The 23,204-nt window shown below is 35.2% G+C and overlaps 1 protein-coding gene across 1 annotated transcript; it reads right to left on the bottom strand.

Moving 5' to 3' along the window:
* Positions 1–599: 599 nt before the first annotated feature.
* LOC137084897 (NACHT, LRR and PYD domains-containing protein 3-like) lies at positions 600–19,329 on the bottom strand. Its single transcript, XM_067451449.1, has 9 exons — positions 19,104–19,329; positions 18,750–18,839; positions 11,401–11,496; positions 9,552–11,270; positions 9,244–9,315; positions 8,416–8,589; positions 3,960–4,133; positions 1,915–2,088; positions 600–1,074 (listed from the first exon to the last, which is right to left on the bottom strand). The coding sequence occupies exons 2-9, from the start codon at positions 18,791–18,793 to the stop codon at positions 1,056–1,058; spliced, it is 2,472 nt and encodes an 823-aa protein (XP_067307550.1). The 5' UTR covers positions 18,794–18,839; positions 19,104–19,329; the 3' UTR covers positions 600–1,055.
* Between the last annotated feature and the right edge of the window lie 3,875 nt (positions 19,330–23,204).

Genomic DNA, 23,204 nt, shown 5'->3' with positions numbered 1-23,204 from the left:
TGCATTTTGACTATTTCTGGCATATTTACATGGTGTATTTTATACAACACTGTTCATGAATATGCATGGTCCCTATCAAATAAACGAATAAAATAAAATATATAAATCAATAAAGGCAGGCGTCCCAAAACTTTTGGCAATATAGTGTCTTCATGGAAAAAAACGTGCAAGTATCAAACACTTTTGCTGATCACAGAGCTTGTTTTAGCAATAATCCATGGGAAAATCTGATTGGGTTTTTGTCGAAGGAACCAGTGCAAATGGATTTTGAGGAAAGTGTCGGCTAGTCAGTAGACGTAGGTAGCAGCAAACACACCAAGATATGATCATGAAACGGTCAGAAAATGATCACAGGCTATCTTTGGTCACAAGACAGTGACAGCGACCATCTTTGAACCTCTCTTACTGTACAACGTTTAGGAGCTATGAGCACAGAAATCTCCACAATTTCTTCACAATGTTAATTTTTCATCTGGGAAAGTCCAAAATCGCAGTGTGTACTGTATTTTTAAAGGAGACTGAGTTTTGTAACTTTGCAGATCTTATACATGCACAAACAGCTACAAAACACACTTAAAATAGGAAAATATGAAAACACATCTTATCACCCCTTTAATACATTAATACAAATCTAATACAACTATTATTGCAAACATGACTATACACTCAAGCTTCCATATTTTTTTTTCTAAACGTGAGCTTGATCTGTTTATTTTTTCCCTATAATTATAATAAATGAATCTATCATTTGTCTTTGTCTCCCTCTGCTGGTCCAACACAAACACATTCAGGCTCTATATTTTCTCTAACAAAACTTTTTTGAGTTTATACTGTGTGTTTATACTACTAAAATTGTTATTCTGTAAATGAGAAACTTTGATTTGCTGCTGTGATATAAAAGGTGTTTCACTGCCGCCTCATCAGGTCTGTCAGAGGATCGTTGAAATCTAAACGAAGTTTATAACAGTGAAGTCACTGTATCTTCAGTCTCTGTTGACTGTGAGTCTCTGTAGTGGATCCTTATTCACCATCAGATCATCAGCAGATCATCACTGTCATCTGTAACTAGCAGGCCTAAAATAAAACACACAGTCACATATGCAGAATGAGACATTACATCCGTCAAATCTTTTCATAAGAATATATGAATATATTGCGTATTATATTGTATTATGCGCAGTGGTGACTTGGCAGCATTTGATGAAGTTCATAAATAAATGTTGAAATAATACACCTTGTGCCTTGTATTCTTTTAAATCCATTCACTGGTTGTTTATTTTTTATTTATTTAATATCTTTCTATTATTACCTTTATTGGTTATATTTAGGCTATCCTTTGGGCGAATTTGCTTTATTTTCCCCCTTATTTTCCATATATCTTTATCTAATTTACTTTTTGTACCTAGTATATTGTTACTTTTAAGTATATATTTTGTAAATACTGTAATTGCCCAATCATTGCAATAAGGTTTTTAATTTTTTTTACTGTATTTCTGTAGACTACAGTAGCTTATGTAATGATAAATGAGTGTTTGTTTTCATTTGGAGTCACGTGCTCGAGACAACATTCGAATGAAGTTTGTAATTTATTGTTATTTTATTAACTTTTCTTAATTCCGCCCTTATTTTGTCATTCTTATTTAAAAATAAATATGCCTATCTATTTCTGATAATTCCAGGTTGCTATGGGCAGAGGTTGTTTATGCATTTAACTTGTGGGCACAAGAAGAAAAAAATATATAATTCTCTCAACATAGGATCTTGAAGCCAGTTATGACAAAACTAAGTGAACCGAACATGTCCCCTCTTGGTCACTGTAGTTATTGAACATGGAACAACTGCCTTTTATTTCTAGTTAAAACAGTCATTAGAACTTTAAATGAAAATATAATGATGAAAATTGTTAAAAATTACCAGAGCTTCTCCAGTTTATAATGTGGATCATCCCTCAGATCAGATAGCAGCCTCAATCCTGAGTCTCCTAGTTTATTCCCAGACAGATTAAGCTTGCTTAGGTATGAGGGGTTTGATCTCAGAGCTGAAGCCAGAGCAGCACAACCTTCATCTGTGACACCACAATAAATCAACCTGTAGAGAACAATGACACACATTAAGTCTATCTCCAAAGCTAAACATGACCACTTAAATAATAAGTAATATAATGCTGTCAGTATGAAATACATATACATTAGTTCACATTGTTAAAATACATCAGTTAGGATTTGGGGACAGTATAAAAAAAAAAATCTCATTTTAGGGTGTTAAACGCTACACATTTTGAGGCCATGTTCATGCTTTAGCAAGGGTGGCTCTGTTTGCACAAGCATTACAAGGTAAGTTGATTTACATCAAACATTTGTGAATTAAGGCAAGAAAAGGCAGGTGAATAAATAGTTTTTTTCATGCAGTGGTCAATTGACATTTTGGGCCAGTTTGCTCTCTTAACATGTAAGCTTTCATGGCAAAATATGTCAACATTACACATAAAAGTGGTTAATTCTTTATATTATGTCAACTTGCGCCTAGATTTCTACCTGAAATCATCAAATCTTAGCATTCAAACGCAAGCTCCCGTGCCGTCTCCCTTCACAGAAACATGTCAAGCCTGGTGTCAATGTAAAGCTCTCAGTCTCATACACAGCGCTACCAAATCAAATATGGACATTTCCTTTCTAGAACTAACTAACTGCGAAAGTTTGCAGCCAAAAACCACATCTGATTGGTCGATGGGAATTTCTCACAACATGATTCACGCTGCCGCTTTCTTGTGTATTCTCTGCCTGAGAGAAAATGCAGACAATGCCAAAATGAGCTCATAAACGTTCACAGAAAAGACCAAGTAGCAAGAGCTAATAAAAAGAAAGTAAACAACAGATTAGATGACGAAATCTGTCAGAAATCGATTAAAATAGTTATAGATGGACATAAAAAAAACAGGGTAGTATTTTGTAGTTTTTGTGACTGTTGATATGTGTGTTTGTTAAAGGTAATTCTCTTCAGCATAAGGTTTTTGCTATTAATGATTTATTAATTTATCAATTTCCATGTTTTAAATATTATAAACTACTGATATTAATGAACTGAATATATATATTTTGTTTGTAGGTTGGGGGTTCATAGAAATGTATGCAATTATAATATATAAAACTTTAAAGGCTGTTTTCTCAAAATAGTTTTCTTCTCACACTCAGAGTCAGATGTACCCACTTCAGTAGCACCTACAAGCACCAACTTTTCCAGTCTTATACTTAATATTCTGAAGACTTTTACAGAGGGATTTGTTGAAATATCATTCCTATCCTGAGTTATAGGTCCTTTTAATCCAAAAACATGGCGAAAATAGATTTTTTAAGGCTTTTGTCAGTATTCTCTAATTTACTAAAGCACAAAATAAGATATCCAGAATCCCCTCATTAAAAGCCCTCTCATCTAATATGTCAGCAAATAGAAATATTTTTTTTAAACCTGGTCCTTTCCAATTTCCTGATTTGGTTTTTGAAAATATATGCAAATGAGTGTATATAATTAATTATATAAGGCCTCATTTGCATATTAAAACATACATTGAAACAAAACTTGTAATACATTTTTTTCTTATGTTTAAACCAGTAATAAACTGGAGTAGTTTCACAGTGAAATCTTGTAATAAAAAAGAGAAGCCTATTCACCTGTAGAGTTTCGGATTAAAAAACTTCACTGCAACCTGTGTCTGTTGTCTGGATTGTAGTTTGTTTGGTTATTTAACTGTTAGTTTTACATACTAATAATATATTAAGATTTAAATTTTTCTGTTTTGGGTAGACTCATCCCTGCCTTCTAACGTCAGCAGGATCTGATGGCTTAAGCAGGAATTTGTCACTTAACTGCTGGATTGGGCTTATGCTAAAGGATATATTGTATGCACTATTTAAATATGAATTCTTATTCACTCCAACTTTTTATGGTAGAGATAATCTTACCACAGTCTCTCCATTTTACAGCGAGGATTCTCCAGTACAGCAGAGAGCAGCTTCACTCCTGAATCTCCTATATCATTCCCAGACAGATCTAGTTGTGTCAGGTGTGAGGGGTTTGATCTCAGAGCTGAAGCCAGAGCAGCACAACCTTCATCTGTTACACTACAATCCCACAACCTGTAGAGAACAATGAATGAGATCAAAAATACATTTAAAGATGAATAAATTCAGGTTTCTTTGAAATCATATTTTTTGCCCCTGAACACAATCACAAATGTAACACTGTGTTGAGTTCACATCAACGAAATCAACATATTTGAGCTGCATTTTATTTATATTCAGCTAATTTCAAGATCAAAGACTGCAGAAGGAGAGAAAGGGGCATCCACAGTGGTAACATTTAGTCTCTACTTTTAATGAAGATGACGGAAAATGAAAAAGTAAGTAGCAAACACTAAATTCTATTTGAGTTCATTTGTGCTTTGGATTCTCAGCTATTCATCCACAACGATGTGTGTTGCTGTAGGGCTCTCATATCTGGCCACATTTCTTGCGTTTCTTTTGAGGAACAGATAACTATGTTCAAATATATGTTGTGATATATTTAGCAATCAAGACTTAAGGTCCTTTCAAGATCTAAAAGTGTGCTATAATCTTTTTGTATTTAAGTTTGAGAGGCACAATGCATACATATGGAACTGTAACTTGGACTGACATCTTCTGATGGACTAGGTGAATTTTTTTTAGGCACATGGAGCAGTGACATTTATCTACAACTGATTACTCAAACTCTAGGGCTGTCAAATAAAAATCAGAATTTCGAATATTCGTCGAATTTACAAAAAAAAACAACCTACACATTTGAATAAAAAAAAAACATGCATTCGAATTTTTGGTGGAGGCGCACGAGACATGATGACGATGTAGACAACTCAGTGCGGTGCAGCTGTGTTGTTAAGTTGAAAAAAGGAGGTTAAAAAAGAGTAAGGACTTGGAGTTGGAGAGAAAATGGGCAACCTGTTTGATGGCATATACAGTCAGGCACAGAGCAGTGCAGAAAGCGGCAATCAGGGCATCGGAGCATGAGATGGATATAAATGAAAGAAGATACGATACATGCAGAGGAAAATCCTCTCAGTTGTTGGCAACAATCATGCAGTAACGTTTTATATGAATGCACATATTGCGCAGCTGGGCAAAGATATACTTGACCATAAATCAGCAAAAAACGCCCAGCACTCGCTGCAGGTCAGGTTGACTGTTTGATGTTTTTGACGAACAATATGTAGATGTTTAGTGAGTGGAAATGTATTGTTTCTGAATGTCAGTTTGCTATTTTGTGTTTACATTACGCTGTCTGTTGAGAAGCATGTATTCTCAGGTTACTAATGCACTTGCAGTTATGCACTTTTGTTACCTATTTTGTTCTTACATGCTCATTAATGAAATTCTATTTTATTTAATAAAAAAAAATGTTAATGCACTTTAACCTGATAACCGTCACGAGGACGAGGACGTGCTGAAACTCTCTTTGCTTAAATTAGCTCAAAATTACTATCAGATGTAAGTAATTACCTTGACAAACTATACATCATTAAAAAGATCTAAGACTAAAGTTTAATTTTGTTACCTCTGTTTTATTCTCAAAGTCTTATAATGACCGTAATGTGTTAATATGTGCCAGGAGTTATGAATATGATCTTGGGCGTCGCTACCTTTTGATTGTAATATGCGCGTCATTTGCTCCCATTCATAAAAAACTCTTCTCTGGTCGTCATGAAGACACTCGACAAAACAACTTCCCTCAGGGCTTTTACTTCAAATGTGTGCAGATGTGGAGAAATATTGATAGATTCTCACATGTTTGAGTCAAATTTCTATACAGAGAAGTATTATTTATTCAATCTTTATCCAAAATCCGCGGATGTGTGATTATGAGCGCAGTATACTGTGATATGCTGTGTTTTCAATTCATTCTGGCAGCCGGAGGGCGCTGGAAAGCTGTACTACTGAAAATTCACCCCTTATGGAACACATGAAGAACAGACACACCATGTGACATTCAGGAAGCATCTGACATGACCAAAGCTGCTTTCTAGCGATCGTCAGATGGCTATTTTATGCAGATAGACACGTTTTAAGACAATAAACACACAATCGCGGCAATATATGGTTGGTCTGTGTTCTTTATGCCATGTTGGGTGGTTTCATAATAGATGATATTTATAATGCAATGCTATTCCACATAGCTTTTAGCATTGTATATTTTCTGTCAGATTTTTTGACCCGAAGCTACATGAGATCACATATTGTTATATAAAACACTTGACTTATAAAATATAAAGTGATATGAAGCAAGTTTTGAATAAAACATGATTTTAATCGTATAAATTGTTGTTTTGCTGGTGTGCTAAGCTAACATGCTAGCTTGCCCTAGATGCACCTGCCACTGAGTAAATACTTTATTTTTATGAACATTTTCTAAATGTAAAACTACTGAAATGCTTATTTGGACGAAATGCATTCAATAGAGTCTCAGTGAGGGTAAAGTGAGAGGTTTGATTTAGAAATGAGGTTTGAATAGAACAGTTTGAATAGAGAATCGTTAGTAATTATAATGCAGACAAAAGAATAATAATTAGAGCCATAACCAGTCTGCAGAAGTGTGAATGTGTGCCGGGGAGACAAACTGAATGGGGCAGTTTGCACCTCTAAACAATAGAGGCAAAATAGAGAATGAAAGCTGAGAAGATGTGGCAATAAACATCAGTTGATATTTCAGAGATATCTCAAAATAAAATCACATGAAACGATCTTGTAAAACGTTTAATAAAATTCAGAGTTTTAGACTGATCATCTTCAGATCTGAAATATAACATGGTCAGACTTGTGGCTTTAGCTGTAGTGCATTTCTAGATTTCTCCAAGGCCCACTTCAATTTTATTTTCATAAAGATATTTCATACAAATAAATTTCTAATAACTTTACAAAACTTTGAAGCTTATTATAGCTTTTTTTTATTATAAAAAATATTATCATTTTGACTTTACAGTAAACTGCCAGGTGTCTGCTTTCAAATGAGACCATAATTATGCTTTTAGTGCAAAGGATTCACAAACTGTATTTGTTTTAGTCTGAGTATACATTTCTTAGGATTTTTTCAAAATTTAGAAATCAGCTTAACAGGTTAAAAAGTGAATGCTTGATTTGGTTTACATTTGTTTGTTGTGCTCGCTTGTGCCCTCTTGTGGGCATGGAGACAATATAGCACTTTTCCCTCTAAGTAGAATTCAAATATAATTAGAATTTTGAGAATATTTAAGACATTTTTTCAAATTTAGCTTTTCAGCCATTTTGACAGCCATATCAAACACAGCTGTGGCATACTCCCTATTACCACTTTATGGGTACCACCATAAACTTTTGCACTTTTGCTTCTGCCATCGTCCTGTCAGCCATCACACTTTCTAAAATGCTTAACATGAAAATTGCTTGACATGTCCTCATGCATAAAGCTGGTGACACATTAACTACTAGATGAAAAATTCTAAGACTGAACTTAAAGACTTAAAGTTACAATCAACTGGAGCAGATTTGAGTCTTTGACAGTCAGAGAGGAGCACAAACCGAATTACTGAGTCAGTCCACTACACAACACACTTAACGGTTAGTGATTCACAATGGGACATTCTGCCGAACTCAACTGTGCCGGATCTTGTTAACATAACTTGAATAAAAAAAATGAAGTTAAGGAAATCTTTTTCTTTTTTAAGTTTGCTTTTTGCCATGATCACCAGAATAGAACATTAAGCATTTCTAGTGCTATTTTTTTAAACCTATACATCTAGCAATAAATGTAGACTGTTATTCTTAAACCAGGAATTAAAAAACAAATTGGTTCGTTGGCCACTATTTTTTTAAAATGCTGGGCTATTTAATTGTTCTATTTCAAGAGTTAACTGTTACCGTTTTAGGATATAAAATACTGCTTTATTTATTCCAAAACAGAAGCAATTCAAAATGTGATTTCTATAATTTAATTTTATCAGTCTAAAGTCAATTTACAATGCTCCCACAACTATTTAACATAACTTTATTTGAGAGTTTTGTTATTTAGATTTAAATGAACAAATATTTAAATTAACATGTATTCAGATACAAGTGCACTTATACAGTATATCCTGACAGCAACCTTGCACACTGAACAAATTTTCTTTCTTTCATTTGGGCTCATCTGCTATTAAGTACATATAATAGCTTTATTAGGATGATGTTTTGGTTCTTTTATTATATCACTAATAAAGCCACATTAAGTGTTTTCTTTATAACAGGTTTAGCAAAATGCTTGACTCATCTGCTTTACTGCACATAGAATGCTTTATTACTAAAGCAAACTTACGCCAAATGATATATTGAATATGCACTATACTTAAAGACTTTATGGTAAAAATGATCTTACCCCAATTCCTCCAGTTTACAATGAGGATTCTCTAGTCCAGCAGAGAGCAACTTCACTCCTGAGTCTCCTAGATTATTATATGACAGATCCAGTTTTCTCAGGTTTGAGGAGTTTGAGCTTAGTACTGAAGCCAAATCAGCACAACCTTCATGTGTGACACCACACTTACTCAACCTGTAGAGGACAAAGACACACTCTTTACTCGCTATGATCAGACACACAGAGCAGATCAACAGAGACTTCATTATTTCATTAAAAACTTAAAAAACTATTTGTGTGCGTGTGTGTGATTGTATGAGAGGGAAATCTTATATAAATTTTTTCTATAAAAAAACTGATATAACGATTTATTTATATCACATGAAATAATATGATGATCACGCAAACAACAATAATCATCTTGATCTTCATGTGTCAAAGTCCTGACTGTGCTGAGATTGAGTGTGTTTAAAGTTAACACAGTCATGTAAATCGTGTACTACAACCAGATGTGTTTTAATTCCATTTTATTACTTTATGAATAACTTCAATTATAAAATTCTCTGAAACAATCTGATTTGGTTCCACTAATGTATTAACATTTATATTAAATTAAAATGAATATATTAAAGTTAAAATACAAATGTTTATATACATACATTATAAATGTATACATTTGAAAGTGAATTTCTCACACATGTCCTAAAAACTGTTTTGTAGATCACAAATCAGATAAGAGAGGTAAAGGGTTTAAAAGCTAAAGTGTGATACTTAATTCTTACTTAAACATGATCAATTAATGGTTTCATTAAAAAATATGAGTAAGTAAGATTGTTCTGTGTTACTTACAGAGCTGTTCTAGTTGCTGTAACTACAGGCAGCAGTTTCTGAAGAACCTCGTCTCCTGTGTTTTCTGCATCACTATTTGAGAAAAATAAATAAATAAATAGCAATAATTAACATAAGTAAATAATACATGTAATCCCTCACTTAATACCCTAAAATATTACTCCTACCCCCCGTCTGCTGCTATGGTTATCACTATGTCAATCATCACTATTTCAGGAGTAAATCAGAACAATAAACACCTCTGATCTCTGTGTTTCTCTTTGTTCATAATGTTTTAGACTGTAAGGATTGAACTCAGTGTTACTTACTGGTCATTTTCAGCTCCAAATAAGTTTTTCGCCTTAAGCTGCTGCATCGTCTGCTCTGAGGTCAGCATCACAAAAACTAAAGCTGACCACTGAGTTGAGGAGAGTTTCACATTACGTAATCCTCCACGTCTCATATGAGGTTGAGCTTCGTTCACTAGTGATAGATCACCCAGTTCATTCAGACAGTGAAACAGATTGATGTATTTATCTGGAGAGGGATTCTCACTGATCTTTTCTTTAATATAGTCGACTGTTTCCTCAATGTTGTGAGAGCTGTTTCCTGTCTGTGTCTTTAGTTCTTGTAAGAGACTCTGATTAGACTCCACTGACAGACCCAGGAGGAAACGAAGGAAAAGGTCCAGATGGCCATTTTTACTGTCTAAAGCCTCATCCACAGCTCTCTGATGGAGATCAGATAGTGAAGCTGTGTCTCCATTAGTTGGTTTGGTAATCTGGTCAAACACATTGATGTTCTTGTTTATAAAGGAGAGATGCACATATAGAGCCGCTAGATGTTCCTGAATGCTCAGATGAACAAAGCAGAAGACTTTCCCCTGATACAAGCCCAACTCCTCTCTGAAGATCTGAGTGCACAATCCTGAGTACACTGATGCTTCTGTCACATCAATGCCACACTCTCTCAGGTCTTCCTCATAGAAGATCAGGTTTCCTTTCACAAGCTGCTGATACGCCAGTTTCCCCAGTTTGACAATCATGTCTTCATCTTTCACTTTATTCTCATAGTCCTTCTCATGTTTGATGTTGGTCTGAAGGATCAGGAAGTGTGTGTACATTTGAGTGAGAGTCTTGGGAATCTCTCCACTTTCTGCTTCACTCAACAACTTCTCCAGAACAGCGGCTGAAAAAACTGGGATGTGACACATAATAAAGAGGCTCCTTGATGACTTCAGGTGTGAGATGATCCTGTTGGCCAGACTCTGATCACTGATTCTCTTCCTGAAGTATTCCTCCTTCTGTGGGTCACTGAAGCCTCGTATCTCTGTCACTCGATGGACACACTCAGAGGGGACGAGATCAGCTGCTGCGGGTCTGGAGGTGATCCAGATGAGAGCTGAGGGAAGCAGATTCCCCGCAATGAGGTTCGTCAACAGCTTGTCCACTGAGGCTGACTGAGACACATCACACAACCTCACCTCGCTCTGAAAATCCAGAGACAGACGACACTCATCCAGACCATCAAAGATGAACAACACTTTATACTTATCACTGGACATTTCCATTTCTTTGGTTTCAGGGAAAAATAAATGAAGAAGATCTGAAAGACTGAGAGTTTTGTCCTTCATCAAGTTGAGCTCTCTGAAAGGAAGTGGAAATATGAGCTGGATATCCTGATTCTGTTTCCCTTCAGCCCAGTCCAGGATGAACTTCTGCACAGAGACTGTTTTTCCAATGCCAGCGACTCCCTTTGTCAGCACAGTTCTGATGGGTTTGTCTTGTCCAGGTAAAGGTCTAAAGATGTCACTGCATTTGATCGGTGTGTCCTCTGTTTCTGCTCTCCTGGACTGTGTCTCAATCCGTCTCACCTCATGCTCATTATTGATCTCTCCACTTTCACTCTCTGTGATGTAGAGCTCTGTGTAGATCTCATTCAGGAGTGTTGGGTTTCCCTGCTTTGATATTCCCTCACACAAACACTCAAACTTCTTCCTCAGATTTGATCTCAATGTGTTGTAGGCTTCAGCAGGTTTAGAGTCATGGCTGTAAGATTAAAATACCACATTATTACACAAGATAAATGTCAAATAAACAGCCATAAAATAAAAAACAAAAAAAAGTTTGCTGTATGGTACACAATACAATAATTAAAACAACAAAAAACACATTTCACCTGAAATCAGGATGCATGCTTTCATTAAAGTCTTGAGGTTGAATCTCAGGCGTGAACACAGTTTTGTTTTTAACTGATCTGGATCGAAGACTTGCCCTTAAATTAGAATGAAGAGGGTAAAGAATCAGACACACTAAGATTTATGTAATTGTGTCATTGACTGAGTAACTTACTTTATTTATAAAAAGGACCATATACAATTTTTAACATAACTGTTTCCATTTCATGTATTGTACCGGATTTACCTCAAAGCTAACATACCAACAGCTTTTACAGTGTGTGAATGTATTAACAATACATACAGGTGCTGGTCATTTAATTTGAATATAATCAAAAAGTTGGTTTATTTCACTAATTCCATTCAAAAAGGGAAACTTGTATATTATATTCATTTATTACACACAGACTGATACATTTCAAATGTTTATTTATTTTAATTTTGATGATTATAATTGACAACTAAGGAAAATACCAAATTCAGTATCTCAGAATATTAGAATATTACTGAAGACTTTAGAAATCTTGGCCACCCGAAAATTATCAAAAAGTACAGCACTCAATGCTAAGTTGAAGCTCCTTTTTCCTGAATTACTGTAGCAATCAGGCATGGCATGGAGTCAATCAGTCTGTGGCACTGCTCAGGTGTTATGAGAGCCCAGGTTGCTCTGATAGTGGCCTTCAGCTCTTCTGCATTATTGGGGCTGGCATTTCGTATCTTCCTCTTCACAATACCCCATAGATTTTCTATGGGGTTAAGGTCAGGCAAGTTTGCTGGCCAATTAAGAACAGGGATACCATGGTCCTTAAACCAGGTACTGGTTGCTTTGGCACTGTGCAGGTGCTAAGTCCTGTTAGAAAATGAAATCTGCATCTCCATAAAGTTGGTCAGCAGCAGGAAGCATGAAATGCTCTAAAACCTCCTGGTATATGACTGTGTTAACTTTGGACCACTCAGCAGCAGTCCAGTCCTTTTTGTCTTTAGCCCAGGCTTGACACAAGGAATGCGACCGCTGAAACCCATGTCTTGCATATGTCTGTGCGTTGTGGTTCTTGAAGCACTAACTCCAGCTGCAATCCACTCTTTGTGAATCTCCCCCACATTTTTGAATGGGTTTTGTTTCACAATCCTCTCCAGGGTGTGGTTATCTCTATTGCTTGTGCACTTTTTTCTGTCACATCTTTTCCTTACCTTCGCCTCTTTAACAACATGCTTGGACACAGAGCTCTGCCAGGCTCTTTTGCAATGACCTTTTGTGTCTTGCTCTCCTTTTGCAAGGTGTCACTAATCATCTTTTGGAAAACTGTCAAGTCAGCAGTCTTTCCCATGATTGTGTAGCCTACAGAACTGAGAGACCCTTTAATGGCCTTTGCAGGTGTTTTGAGTTCATTAGCTGATTAGAGTGTGGAACCAGGTGTCTTCAATACTGAACCTTTTCACAATATTCTAATCTTCTGAGGTACTGAATTTGGGATTCTCCTTAGTTACTATAGTCAGTTATAATCAATTAAAAGAAAGAAAAAATTGATATATAAGTCTGTGTGTAATGAATTAATATAACAGTTAAAATTTTTCAATGGAATTAGTAAAATAAATCACCTTTTTAATAATATTTTAATTATAGGACCAGCACCTGAAGAGCTTTACACAAGAGCACAATGATCATCATTAATATATTGAAACTTACAGGATCTAAACTCATTACACTGCGGTATATTAATAACAATTTCATAAAAATCTAATACTATAAGAATAACTTTGAGAGAAATTATATACCGAAGATCAGGCTGTGTGTCTAATAATGTTAAACATAATTGGCACCTCCATAGAGCAGTTACCCTTTATAGACATACAGCTGGACTCTGTGATTCTGTGCTATATGGTCCGTTCGCCACTCTGCGACTCAACTGATCACACTATACTTGTGAAATATGCATAATAAACCCTGTGTCAGATTGTGGCCATGAAGAGATCGAAAACTTGGGATATACCTACCGATACTTTCATTTTTGGTAATTGCAGATACCTGTATTTTCACTGCATTTGTAAGTTTTTTATGCAATGGGTATTGAGAAACTAAAAGAAATGAAATCATATTAGTCTGCTCAATTTGTTCAGCAAATACATATTTACTTCAGTAATTTTCATGTATGAGATTTAGTTACATTTACTGTTCATATTGTGCAATAATATTTTATCTATAATAGAAGAGCACATATTTAGAGCTGCTCCAGCAGGGCTTTGTGCTAAGGATTGGGTCACTGGTTCAAATATATAGATACTAGTAAAATTTCACAATTTGGCGAAATTACTAGCCTAATTAATGTAAATGTAAAACATTAAAGACAGTCAGTAAAAAATAAGAACAAATAAATACAAAAGAACAGTCTAACAGCAGTTTTCAGGTAGCCTACAGAATTTTGAACAAAGTAATCAAATGTAAAATAACACTGCATATTCATTACTGTGTACATTAAAAATAGATGGATCTTTATAGATATTTATAAAGTTACAAAAGGTATTTAGTCAAGAACAGTGAGTGATTTCTTTGAATAACATTAAAACACAGTAGCAGGTTTATTAGACTGCTGTCCCTTTAAGACCGAATGCATGAGTTCCAAAATTAACACTGTCTATGTTCACTTGAGATATAACTGACTATGTTTATTAAGATACTTGCCAAGAAGGGTATTTTTACATACATTTGTGTACAAGCGCAAGACGGAATCAGGCATAATGCAATTCAGCTTCGGATATTTGCATTCGTGAAACTTCTTGACTTGCAAACGTCCTGTAATAATGTAGGGAACCACTCGTTAAACATAAATCATGTGTTCATGGTTTACTTATGATGTAGTTTAAATTCAAGGGACAGGCTTGCTCAGTGAACGATTAGCAACAAAGTTTATCTCTCTCTCTGGTCAGTTAAATGTTAATACATGCCTTGCTTTACTTTCTTTGCCATTGAAATCTGACTTGACTACAAACTTTTCACTGATGACTGTGAAAAAGAGATGCGCTCGACAAGCTTGCGCAACTCTGCCACTGCACGCTCAACCCACAGCACGTTTTCTCTTATGAGAAAATATAGGCCTTACTATATTTCTTTTAATATTCCATTAATTATATATTTACTTCATAGACTGCCTTCTTTTGTTATCCCCATTATACTTTCTGTTGTCTGTGTTTCTTTGTCTGTACACACGCTGCTTGATATCGTTGTAAGTATTGGAGCATTTTTTTGAGTACGAGTATGAGAAGTGAAGTATTGGATCCTAATATTGTGTTGGTACCCCTTTTGCTGACCCGCCGATGCATGGACTCCTCTAGACCCCTGAAGGTGTGTTGTGGTATCTGGCACCAAGATGTTAACAGCAGATCCGAGGGGGGGCCTCCATGTATCGGACTTGTTTGTTCAGCTCATCCCACAGATGCTCTGGATTGAGATCTGGGGAATTTGGAGGTCGAGTCGACGCCTCAAACTGGTTGTTGTGCTCCTCAAACCATTCCTGAAGCATTTGTGCTTTGTGTCAGGAGCATTATCCTGCTGGAAGAGCCACAGCCACCAGAATACCGTTTCCATCAAAGGCTGAACATGGTCTCAGCAATGCTTAGGTAGGTGGAGCGTGTCTAAGTAACATCCACATGGATGGAGGACCCAAGGTTTCCCAGCAGAACATTGGCCAAAGCATCACACTGCCTCCGCCGGCTCGATCGCCTTCTTCCCATAGTGCATCCTGGGGCCATGTGTTCCCCAAGTAAGCCACACACACACACACACACCCTGCCATCCACGTAATGTAAAAAATCTCCGGAAAAAAATGGTGTTATGGGGGGTAAAATGTGTGCTATTTTGGCAAGATTGCCTGCTAAAATTCGCACTCCTGGATCTATATATCACATAATAGTTGCTTCAACCCGTGGACATAGAAAACAACCCGCGGAAAAAAAACGCTGACTTGGCAACACAGTGCAGTTGAGCTCTTGACATTTGACAATGCGTCGCTTCGTTGCTCTGATTGGTTGTAGGTTTATCCAATTGAGGTCTTTCCTGGTTGGGTTGAAACACGCCCCATAATCACAGCCCAATGGAGCATCAGACTCATATTCTGGCTAGAGCTGAGTATGACCACGTCAGGCTAACGGTGGCCGATTTAGTCCAAGATTAACATGGCTTCCAGTTCGACCTCGTCCATGAGTGTTCCTTCAGTTATTTAATTTGTCAGCTAACATGTCGGTAATGACATCTATGTAAAATGAATAATAGTTTTACGTTTTTGTTATTTTTTTTACCATTTCATTGCTAACATTAGCTATCAGGTTCCCAGATGAATGCAAGCTAATCTCAGTAAAGTAACTTTTATCAGTGCTATCGTTATTCTGTATATTGTACGACATCACTAGCGTAAGGCAAAGTTTACATTGTAGGCTATATCATTTTATACAGGGTATATACAGCAATCCTTAAGTTAAATTTACTACTTTTTAATCCCTTTTTTACTACCTTCAGAATATTTTTTTAAACCATCACGACACTGAATTGCAAGTGTTAATCAGCGACCTTTCTATTATTTACACAGATTTTGACATATATAACATACAAAAAATAACAGATTTAGAATCGACAGCAGGAGGAAATCTGTTATAAGTTATCATTCAGACACAGTAAAATAGATCTCAACATTCACAAAGGATGGTGAAGGAGAAGCGTTACTGCACACACATCTGATTTACATTAATAATTGGTAATTCAGCAATTAAATTATTTAATGTTTTTAACCAACAACAAAACCTGAGCCAAATATTACATTTCTATAACTGTGATAAGTTGTTGAATTTAACAAAATACTAAAAAATAGTGCTGTCAATCACACATTTTTTCTGTGATTAATTGCAATTAATCGCAATAAAAAAGAAATGTTTTTTGTATGTTTTTAATATATTTTTTAATATAATAATTTCACAGTTAATCAAATTAATGTAGAAACAACATAAAGACAGTATATTTTAAATGGCATCTTTTTATGAATGAAGGACGGTATTACTGATATTAATACAGCTACTGATTTTTTCTTTTTTAGGCTTCAAAAATATAAAGTAAACTTAAAACAATGCAAACATAAACTCATAATAAATGTCATGTTTACTCCTGCCCTTTCTGTCTTAACAGTTAGAAAATATACAGATATTTAATAAAGTTATCAAAGTTATCTGCAGTCTGCACTGCATAAACTATAAATTAAATAGTTAATCCTTATTAAAGCTACAAAAGTGATTTAGTCCAGAGCAGCGAGTCATTTTCTCTGTTCCCTTTGTTCTTTAACTTTACTGACAGGAAGCTTTATTGGCTGCTGTCCCTTTAAGAGCAGACACACACGCGGATCTCACTGTTTACTGTCGATGGATCGCGCCTCATTCTCTCACAACTCCTTTTGTTCATTTTAGACTTTATATAAATCATTTAAGATTGCTCTTATGAGGACAGTCGTTGAAGATATGACTTGAAGCAAGTCTAAAATAAAACGTAAGCCAGCCCCTTCTGTTGAGCGCGCAGTGTTCTGAGATGATGCCGGACGACCACTGAATATGCCGTCAGCATCAAACACACGTTGAGACGAAAGATCTTTGATTATGTGCCCAGATATGCTAAAGCCCATATTTAAACGAACTAACGCGAACGCAGATAGAATTTCAATCAGAATAGGACACCTGATAGTCGGAAAAAATAATACCCAATTTGGAAAAAAAATAATACCTCTGAGATGACAATAAACACTTTTAATGGCCTTAAATTTGACAATTTTGATTTATCATTTTTTAATACTTTTTAAAAGCACACGGACACCCTGTTTATATCAGTTGATGTGACAGATCCCACTCCAATATTCCCTCCTGTCTTGTTGATTTGCCTGTTGCGTGGCCGTCGTAGTTCTCTTATTCGCTTCCTCTGCGACTCTGATAAATATCCTCGAGAATAAGAGTGATCCTCCATCAGCAACAGACTTTCAAAAAGGCTTTCAGGTTTTCATAAAGCAATCCCCCTCTTCACATTCGACACGGTGCCATCGAGTGTTAAAACGCGAAAGGCGAAGCTTGAATTTACGGGTATGTCCCTCTTTGGCTACTGTACTTTCAAGATGGAGGGGCAACATGGCGACCGGCATTCGAACCCCTCACTCGTATGTATTTTAAATGGCATATTATAAACTTAGGAGAATATATTATACATATTATAATACCCCCTCATTTCCCCCAGTACACTGCACAACAAAGCTGAATGACCCAATGAAAATCCCACCATATGTCCCGCTTTAGGAAAGACCAGGGAGCGTTGGTGAAGTGGTGTTTTGTGTCTCAAACCTTGATTATAATATTCCCACATTTACCTGCTACAAACTATACCTGTATTAAAGTCTACTCTAACCTAAACTGGATGTCAAGTGCAAAGATTGCTGTTCTTACAAACTTGTTTTTGTGTGTGTGTGTGCATACCCGTATGTCTTTGTGTGTGTGTGTTTGTTTATGTGTGCGTGAGTGTGCATGGGTGTGGTTCAGTTAAACCCTATGTTGTTGGGACCAAAAGGAGATTTATAAATCATACTTGTAATTTTTTTGAAAGTGTAAAAGTATGGGAAGTTTTCTGTGATGGGTAGGTTAAGGGGGAAGCCTGCTTTATATAGATCTCTTATGGTAATATGAGTTGATGAACTGAATGTGCTTCATTAATAAAACATCATTATGTATCATGATGATCAAAATAAAGAAACATTCATCTTTTATCAAAAATCACATTTGAAAATCAAAATGATTGTTGTATTTAATATTGTAATAACTGGCAGTTATACTGAGGAATGTGGGGCTAACCGGAGCTAACTTGGACTAAACTGATTGCTAGCAGATAATATGAGCACTCTCATGACCACGAGTGTCTCTGATATTAAGAGCACAGTCAGAACAGACCAGCAGGAGGCAGTATCGTCTCTCCTTAGATTCTTCTATCAGAATAAAAACTACACAGGCAGGGCCATATCACTCCCCTATACATCTTTCTCCCTGATGGTGAGAGCCACACTTTTTTACATAAGGCAGTAAATTAACTAAACCCACACAACTAAGTTGAACATAAACACACATAACTTTGCTTAAGCACAAACTCAACCATACTGCTTGAATAATGCATTAATCAACTCCAAACTTACAAATACATAATTAATACACCTGGCTGCTAGCGCTGACAGTCGGGTCATTACAACATTTTATGTTAGTCTTAAAACAAAAACAGGTATTTTTTTCATCTTTGATATTTTTTCTGTGATGTAACACAATATTTATCAGTGTTTATTGAAAATACCTGCTCCCTGGAGCTCCATCTGTGGATCCTTGTGAATTACCCATGATGAAGTTACAGGAGAATCTGATGAGTTTAGCTCATCCACTGACTCTGAATGAAAAGAAGAAGAAGAAAAAAACATTCAAAAAACATAATTAAATGAATTAAACAAGTGTGAACAAGAATCATGTAACTGTGTGAACTCAATCTCAGTCACTCATTTTTTCACATCTGCTGTTAAACCTCTAAAGAATCAGACATCACCAAACCTAAAAGAAACCCTTCATTAAAGATTTCATATCAAACAAACAATCACTCCAAATGTCCTCCAGAGATTCATATTAATATGAGGAAGTCACACACATGAACACTCACCTCGATCAAACTTTTACAAGATACAGCTTCTCCAATCCTCCAGCTTTAACATCAGAAAGACTCACGGACATTCCTGATTAAACTCTGATAAACGTTTCTATTAAACACTTTGGTGTCTGTCGTATCGTATTGATATTTTACCCGCATAAAATGGCGACAATGGAACTCGCTATCACTTTATTTGATATTTGATTGCGTGACTCAGACATAAACACAGAGAAGTAGATCCGGTAGATCCGGCTATAATGTTCTTCCGCTAGACGCACCCAGTTTGTTTATTAACCGTTAAAGCGCCAAAAGTTAAATAGTATACATTTAAAAAGATTTTAGATTTATAAACGAATGTCTTACGGATTTGGAACGACATGTGGATGAGTAATTAATGACAGAAATATCACTTTTAGATTAACTAACCTTTTCAACTAATAAACTTTTCTGAAACACTTGAAGATGCTTTTCTGTGTAATGACAGTCATATGTGGAATAAATAGAGATGTTGCTCATCTCTCTCTCCTCTTCTTCACCTCCAGTGAGATTGCATGACCACTCTTAAAATCAGGATTGAGGCAAGATTTGGTGGTTTTAGAAGATGCTCTAGATCTCCTGTTTCTCACTTTCTCCACAGGTTCAAATGCCAATCTGTCTGAGTGCTAATGCTTTGAGAACATTATTAAAGACTAGAGATGACTTTGACTGGATTTTCTATGGACATTACTGGAAAAACAAACAAGCAGAGGAGACATTTGACTTTTTTTTTTTTGGTTGTCCTATTTCTAATCCTGCCAATCTTATACACTCTTTCAATTTAAAAGACATTATTTTTTATTTTAACAGTATTAAAAATAGACCCCTGGAGCATGTTGTTAATTATATATATATATATATATATATATATATATATATATATATATATATATATATATATATATATATATATATATATATATATATGGAAATTTCTTCATTCATAAGCAAAAATGTGCAAACATTATATGTATTCCATCCTTCACCCACTTTGAAATTGAATTAAAATCCCTTCTTAAATCTCTTTATTACATAAAGAATAAGAAAACCTTAAGATTCCTTAAATACTATGAAGAAATATTGAAAGAAAATGTTTGTATTTAAAGCTTTCCTGGTAGTTGTTTGTATGTTATTATCGTATTAAAACATCTGTGTTCCAGCAACTTATGATTTGTTTTTTTTTTAAATGCATTTATTTATGTATTGTTTTTTTTATTGTATGTATTATGTGTTTATGTTTCTACATGCACTCCCTTGGCAATGTTCTATGTTTATTATTCAAGCATTAATAAAAAAATAAAATTAACTGGAAAAACATTTGATCAGAACTTTGAGAAAACCTAAAAGCTAAAGATATTTAGTTAAATAGTTTCACATTTCTCATATCAAATATTGATATTTAGTTTATTCTGTGTGTATTAACAATGTATGTACTACATTTATGGCCATTATTATTTTTCTTATTTATTTTGTCTTCTAAAAATCATATGGGAAGCCACTAAATAAAAAAAAAAAAAGAGTAATTAAGACTTTTTTTCTCACAATTGCAAGTTTATATCTCAGAATTGTGACTTTCTAACTCACTGTTCTGAGATAAAAAGTTGCAATTACTCTTATTTTTTTAATTTAGTGGGGGAAACAGGCTTCCATAAAATCACGACATTAATCATGCAGTTAACAAATGTTACACTCTCACCGAATGATAAGCATATGTTAAATATATAGGCTAATGTAATAATCTATAAGCCAAGGCATATTTTTTCTCACTCATTCCCTTCACCCTGAAAGCAAAGATGATCCATGAGTCCCAGTGGACTGAAATATTTCATGAGAGTACTTACTATTTTGACTTTTGTTCTTCGTTAATATATAATGTTTTCTCCTTCATGTCATAAACCTGAAAAACACTTTCTGTTGAATTGAACATTGTGGTTAGAAAAGTGTGTGTGTCTTCTAACAGGTTTTTCTGGATTCGATACATGACCGACTCTGACTGGAGAGAAAAATTAATCACAGAACAGCAAAATCATTAGAAATCCTGCTGTAAAACTCTTATTCATGTTCTCAAACACACATATACTGTGTGGAATAAATAGGGTAAGATTTAGTGAGATGAACCCACTACTTTAAATGTTCCTCTTGACTGTAGAAGGCATTAGGGCGGGGTGTGATGAGTCTCGGGCCACGTATTATAAAACATGATGATATATCTCTCGTATTGTTTCATGATATCTGTGTGACGTAGTTGAGTTTGTCCTTTTACAGTGCTTGCATTATATTGTTCTGTCTTTACTGCATAAGATAATTCGTTCTCAGAAAGTAGACCTGAAGTGACATTCATTACAAGATGATTAGAAGTTAAACCATTACAACATGGACCTGCATAATTATATAAAAGACAGTTGTATATTTCAGCATTAAAGATTTCTTAAAAAATAGTGTTAAAATATCGTCCATAGGGGTTAAAGCAAAAAAAAAAAAAAAAAAATCCTGCACCTGAACTTTTTTCCCGCGGGGGCAAAAAACAAAAAACAACAGTATTTGTAAATGATTTTGCTTTAAACTAATGTATCTGCAAGGGGCGGAGCCAGGCATTGTAAATATTCTGGCCTTAGCCAAAATCTAGTTTGTGCAATAACATTTAATTTGGCTTTAACCGCTTTACTGACTTAAAAGGGCATGTTGTTTTACTAGGCTGGAGTAAAGATAAAATGATCCGTTTTTCCCACCGGATTTTGTAAAGATATGTTAGGAGGACATCTGTCTCTGGGGGTTTGGGGGAAGCCCCCTGGAAGAACATTTTGTACAGTTTAAGGTTAAATGCCCTTTGAGAGCTCAAAATTAAGAGCTTTAACCCATACAGAGTGCAAATTGATCAAAGAAAAAGCTTGGCTTGTACCTGGACATTAAAGAGGGCTCAAATAACTTTCTTAGTTGTGATATAAATCTGAGTCTACGTTGACACTGGTTTTAAGTTGCCAAAAAATTGTTAAAATACTATAGAATTATTCCCATGATGTAATATCCATATATTATAAAATAAATGAAAATTAATATTTCATATGTATATTTTACTTTACACTACAGTATAGGGAAATTGGAATACTTTCATCCTAATTTCTTCACTTTCAAGAGGAAAACCCTTGAGCTTTTATTTTGAAAAAAAAAAAAAAAAACACCAGATCACCAGCTGTAAGCAAAGTGCTCAGCACAAACAGACTCCCTTAGTTAAATCAGTCTTTTGCTGTTTTATAAAGGCATAAATATAAAATACAACATTACAGACCTTTTATGTTGGGTTATGTTTTACATTTCCGGTTCATTGTGAAACATTGGCGGCACAGAGTCATTAATGGGAAACACTGAATGAATCTTGCAAAAAAAAAGAAAAAAAAGGAAAAAGTGCAAAAATAAATAAATAAATCAGGAAAATTAATCAAAACAGGGCAAATACTTTAAAGAGAATTAGCAAATATGACTAAAATGCCCAGTTGGAAACTGTAAAACCAGCAATCCAGAAATTAATTGACTTAACCCTCCGAAATACATAATTTTCAACGTCAACAGTAAGAATAAGCCAATTGACAGATTTTATGTTGGTCTCAGCATGGAAGAGAAGTGTTCAGACGGTCTATTGTCCCTCTCTCTGATGAATCTATGGTTTACATTATCTGCTGGAACCATTCAATATAAGGAACAGTGGAGTGACTGGGAGTTAGAAAATGGTCCCTGCTATTTTCTATTACGAGATCTTCAGGAGCTCAAGGAAGGCCTGGATATCTGACTAAGAGATAACCATATTTAGATTTGTTTCCCATTGTTTATCATTCCTATACCATGAGCTGTTTGATGAAATCTCTCTCTCATTGGTTCAAATCATGTTGCAGCCTTTAATGAAAGAGAGACTTTATACTCTCCCTCAGCACTGGGTCTTTATTCATTCAAAAGCCACTTCAGAAACCTGGGATGAGACACGAATAAGGGGCAAAAACCAATTTAGTGCAAACCATATAAGAGATAGGGGGGAAAAAACTACGTAATTAGCAGGCATTTCACACACTTTAATGCACACACCAC

Source organism: Pseudorasbora parva, chromosome 8, assembly GCF_024679245.1.
Source record: "Pseudorasbora parva isolate DD20220531a chromosome 8, ASM2467924v1, whole genome shotgun sequence".
Classification (NCBI taxonomy): domain Eukaryota; kingdom Metazoa; phylum Chordata; class Actinopteri; order Cypriniformes; family Gobionidae; genus Pseudorasbora; species Pseudorasbora parva.
The sequence above is the reverse complement of the archived record's forward strand: the minus strand, read 5'-3'. Positions and strand labels throughout refer to the sequence as shown.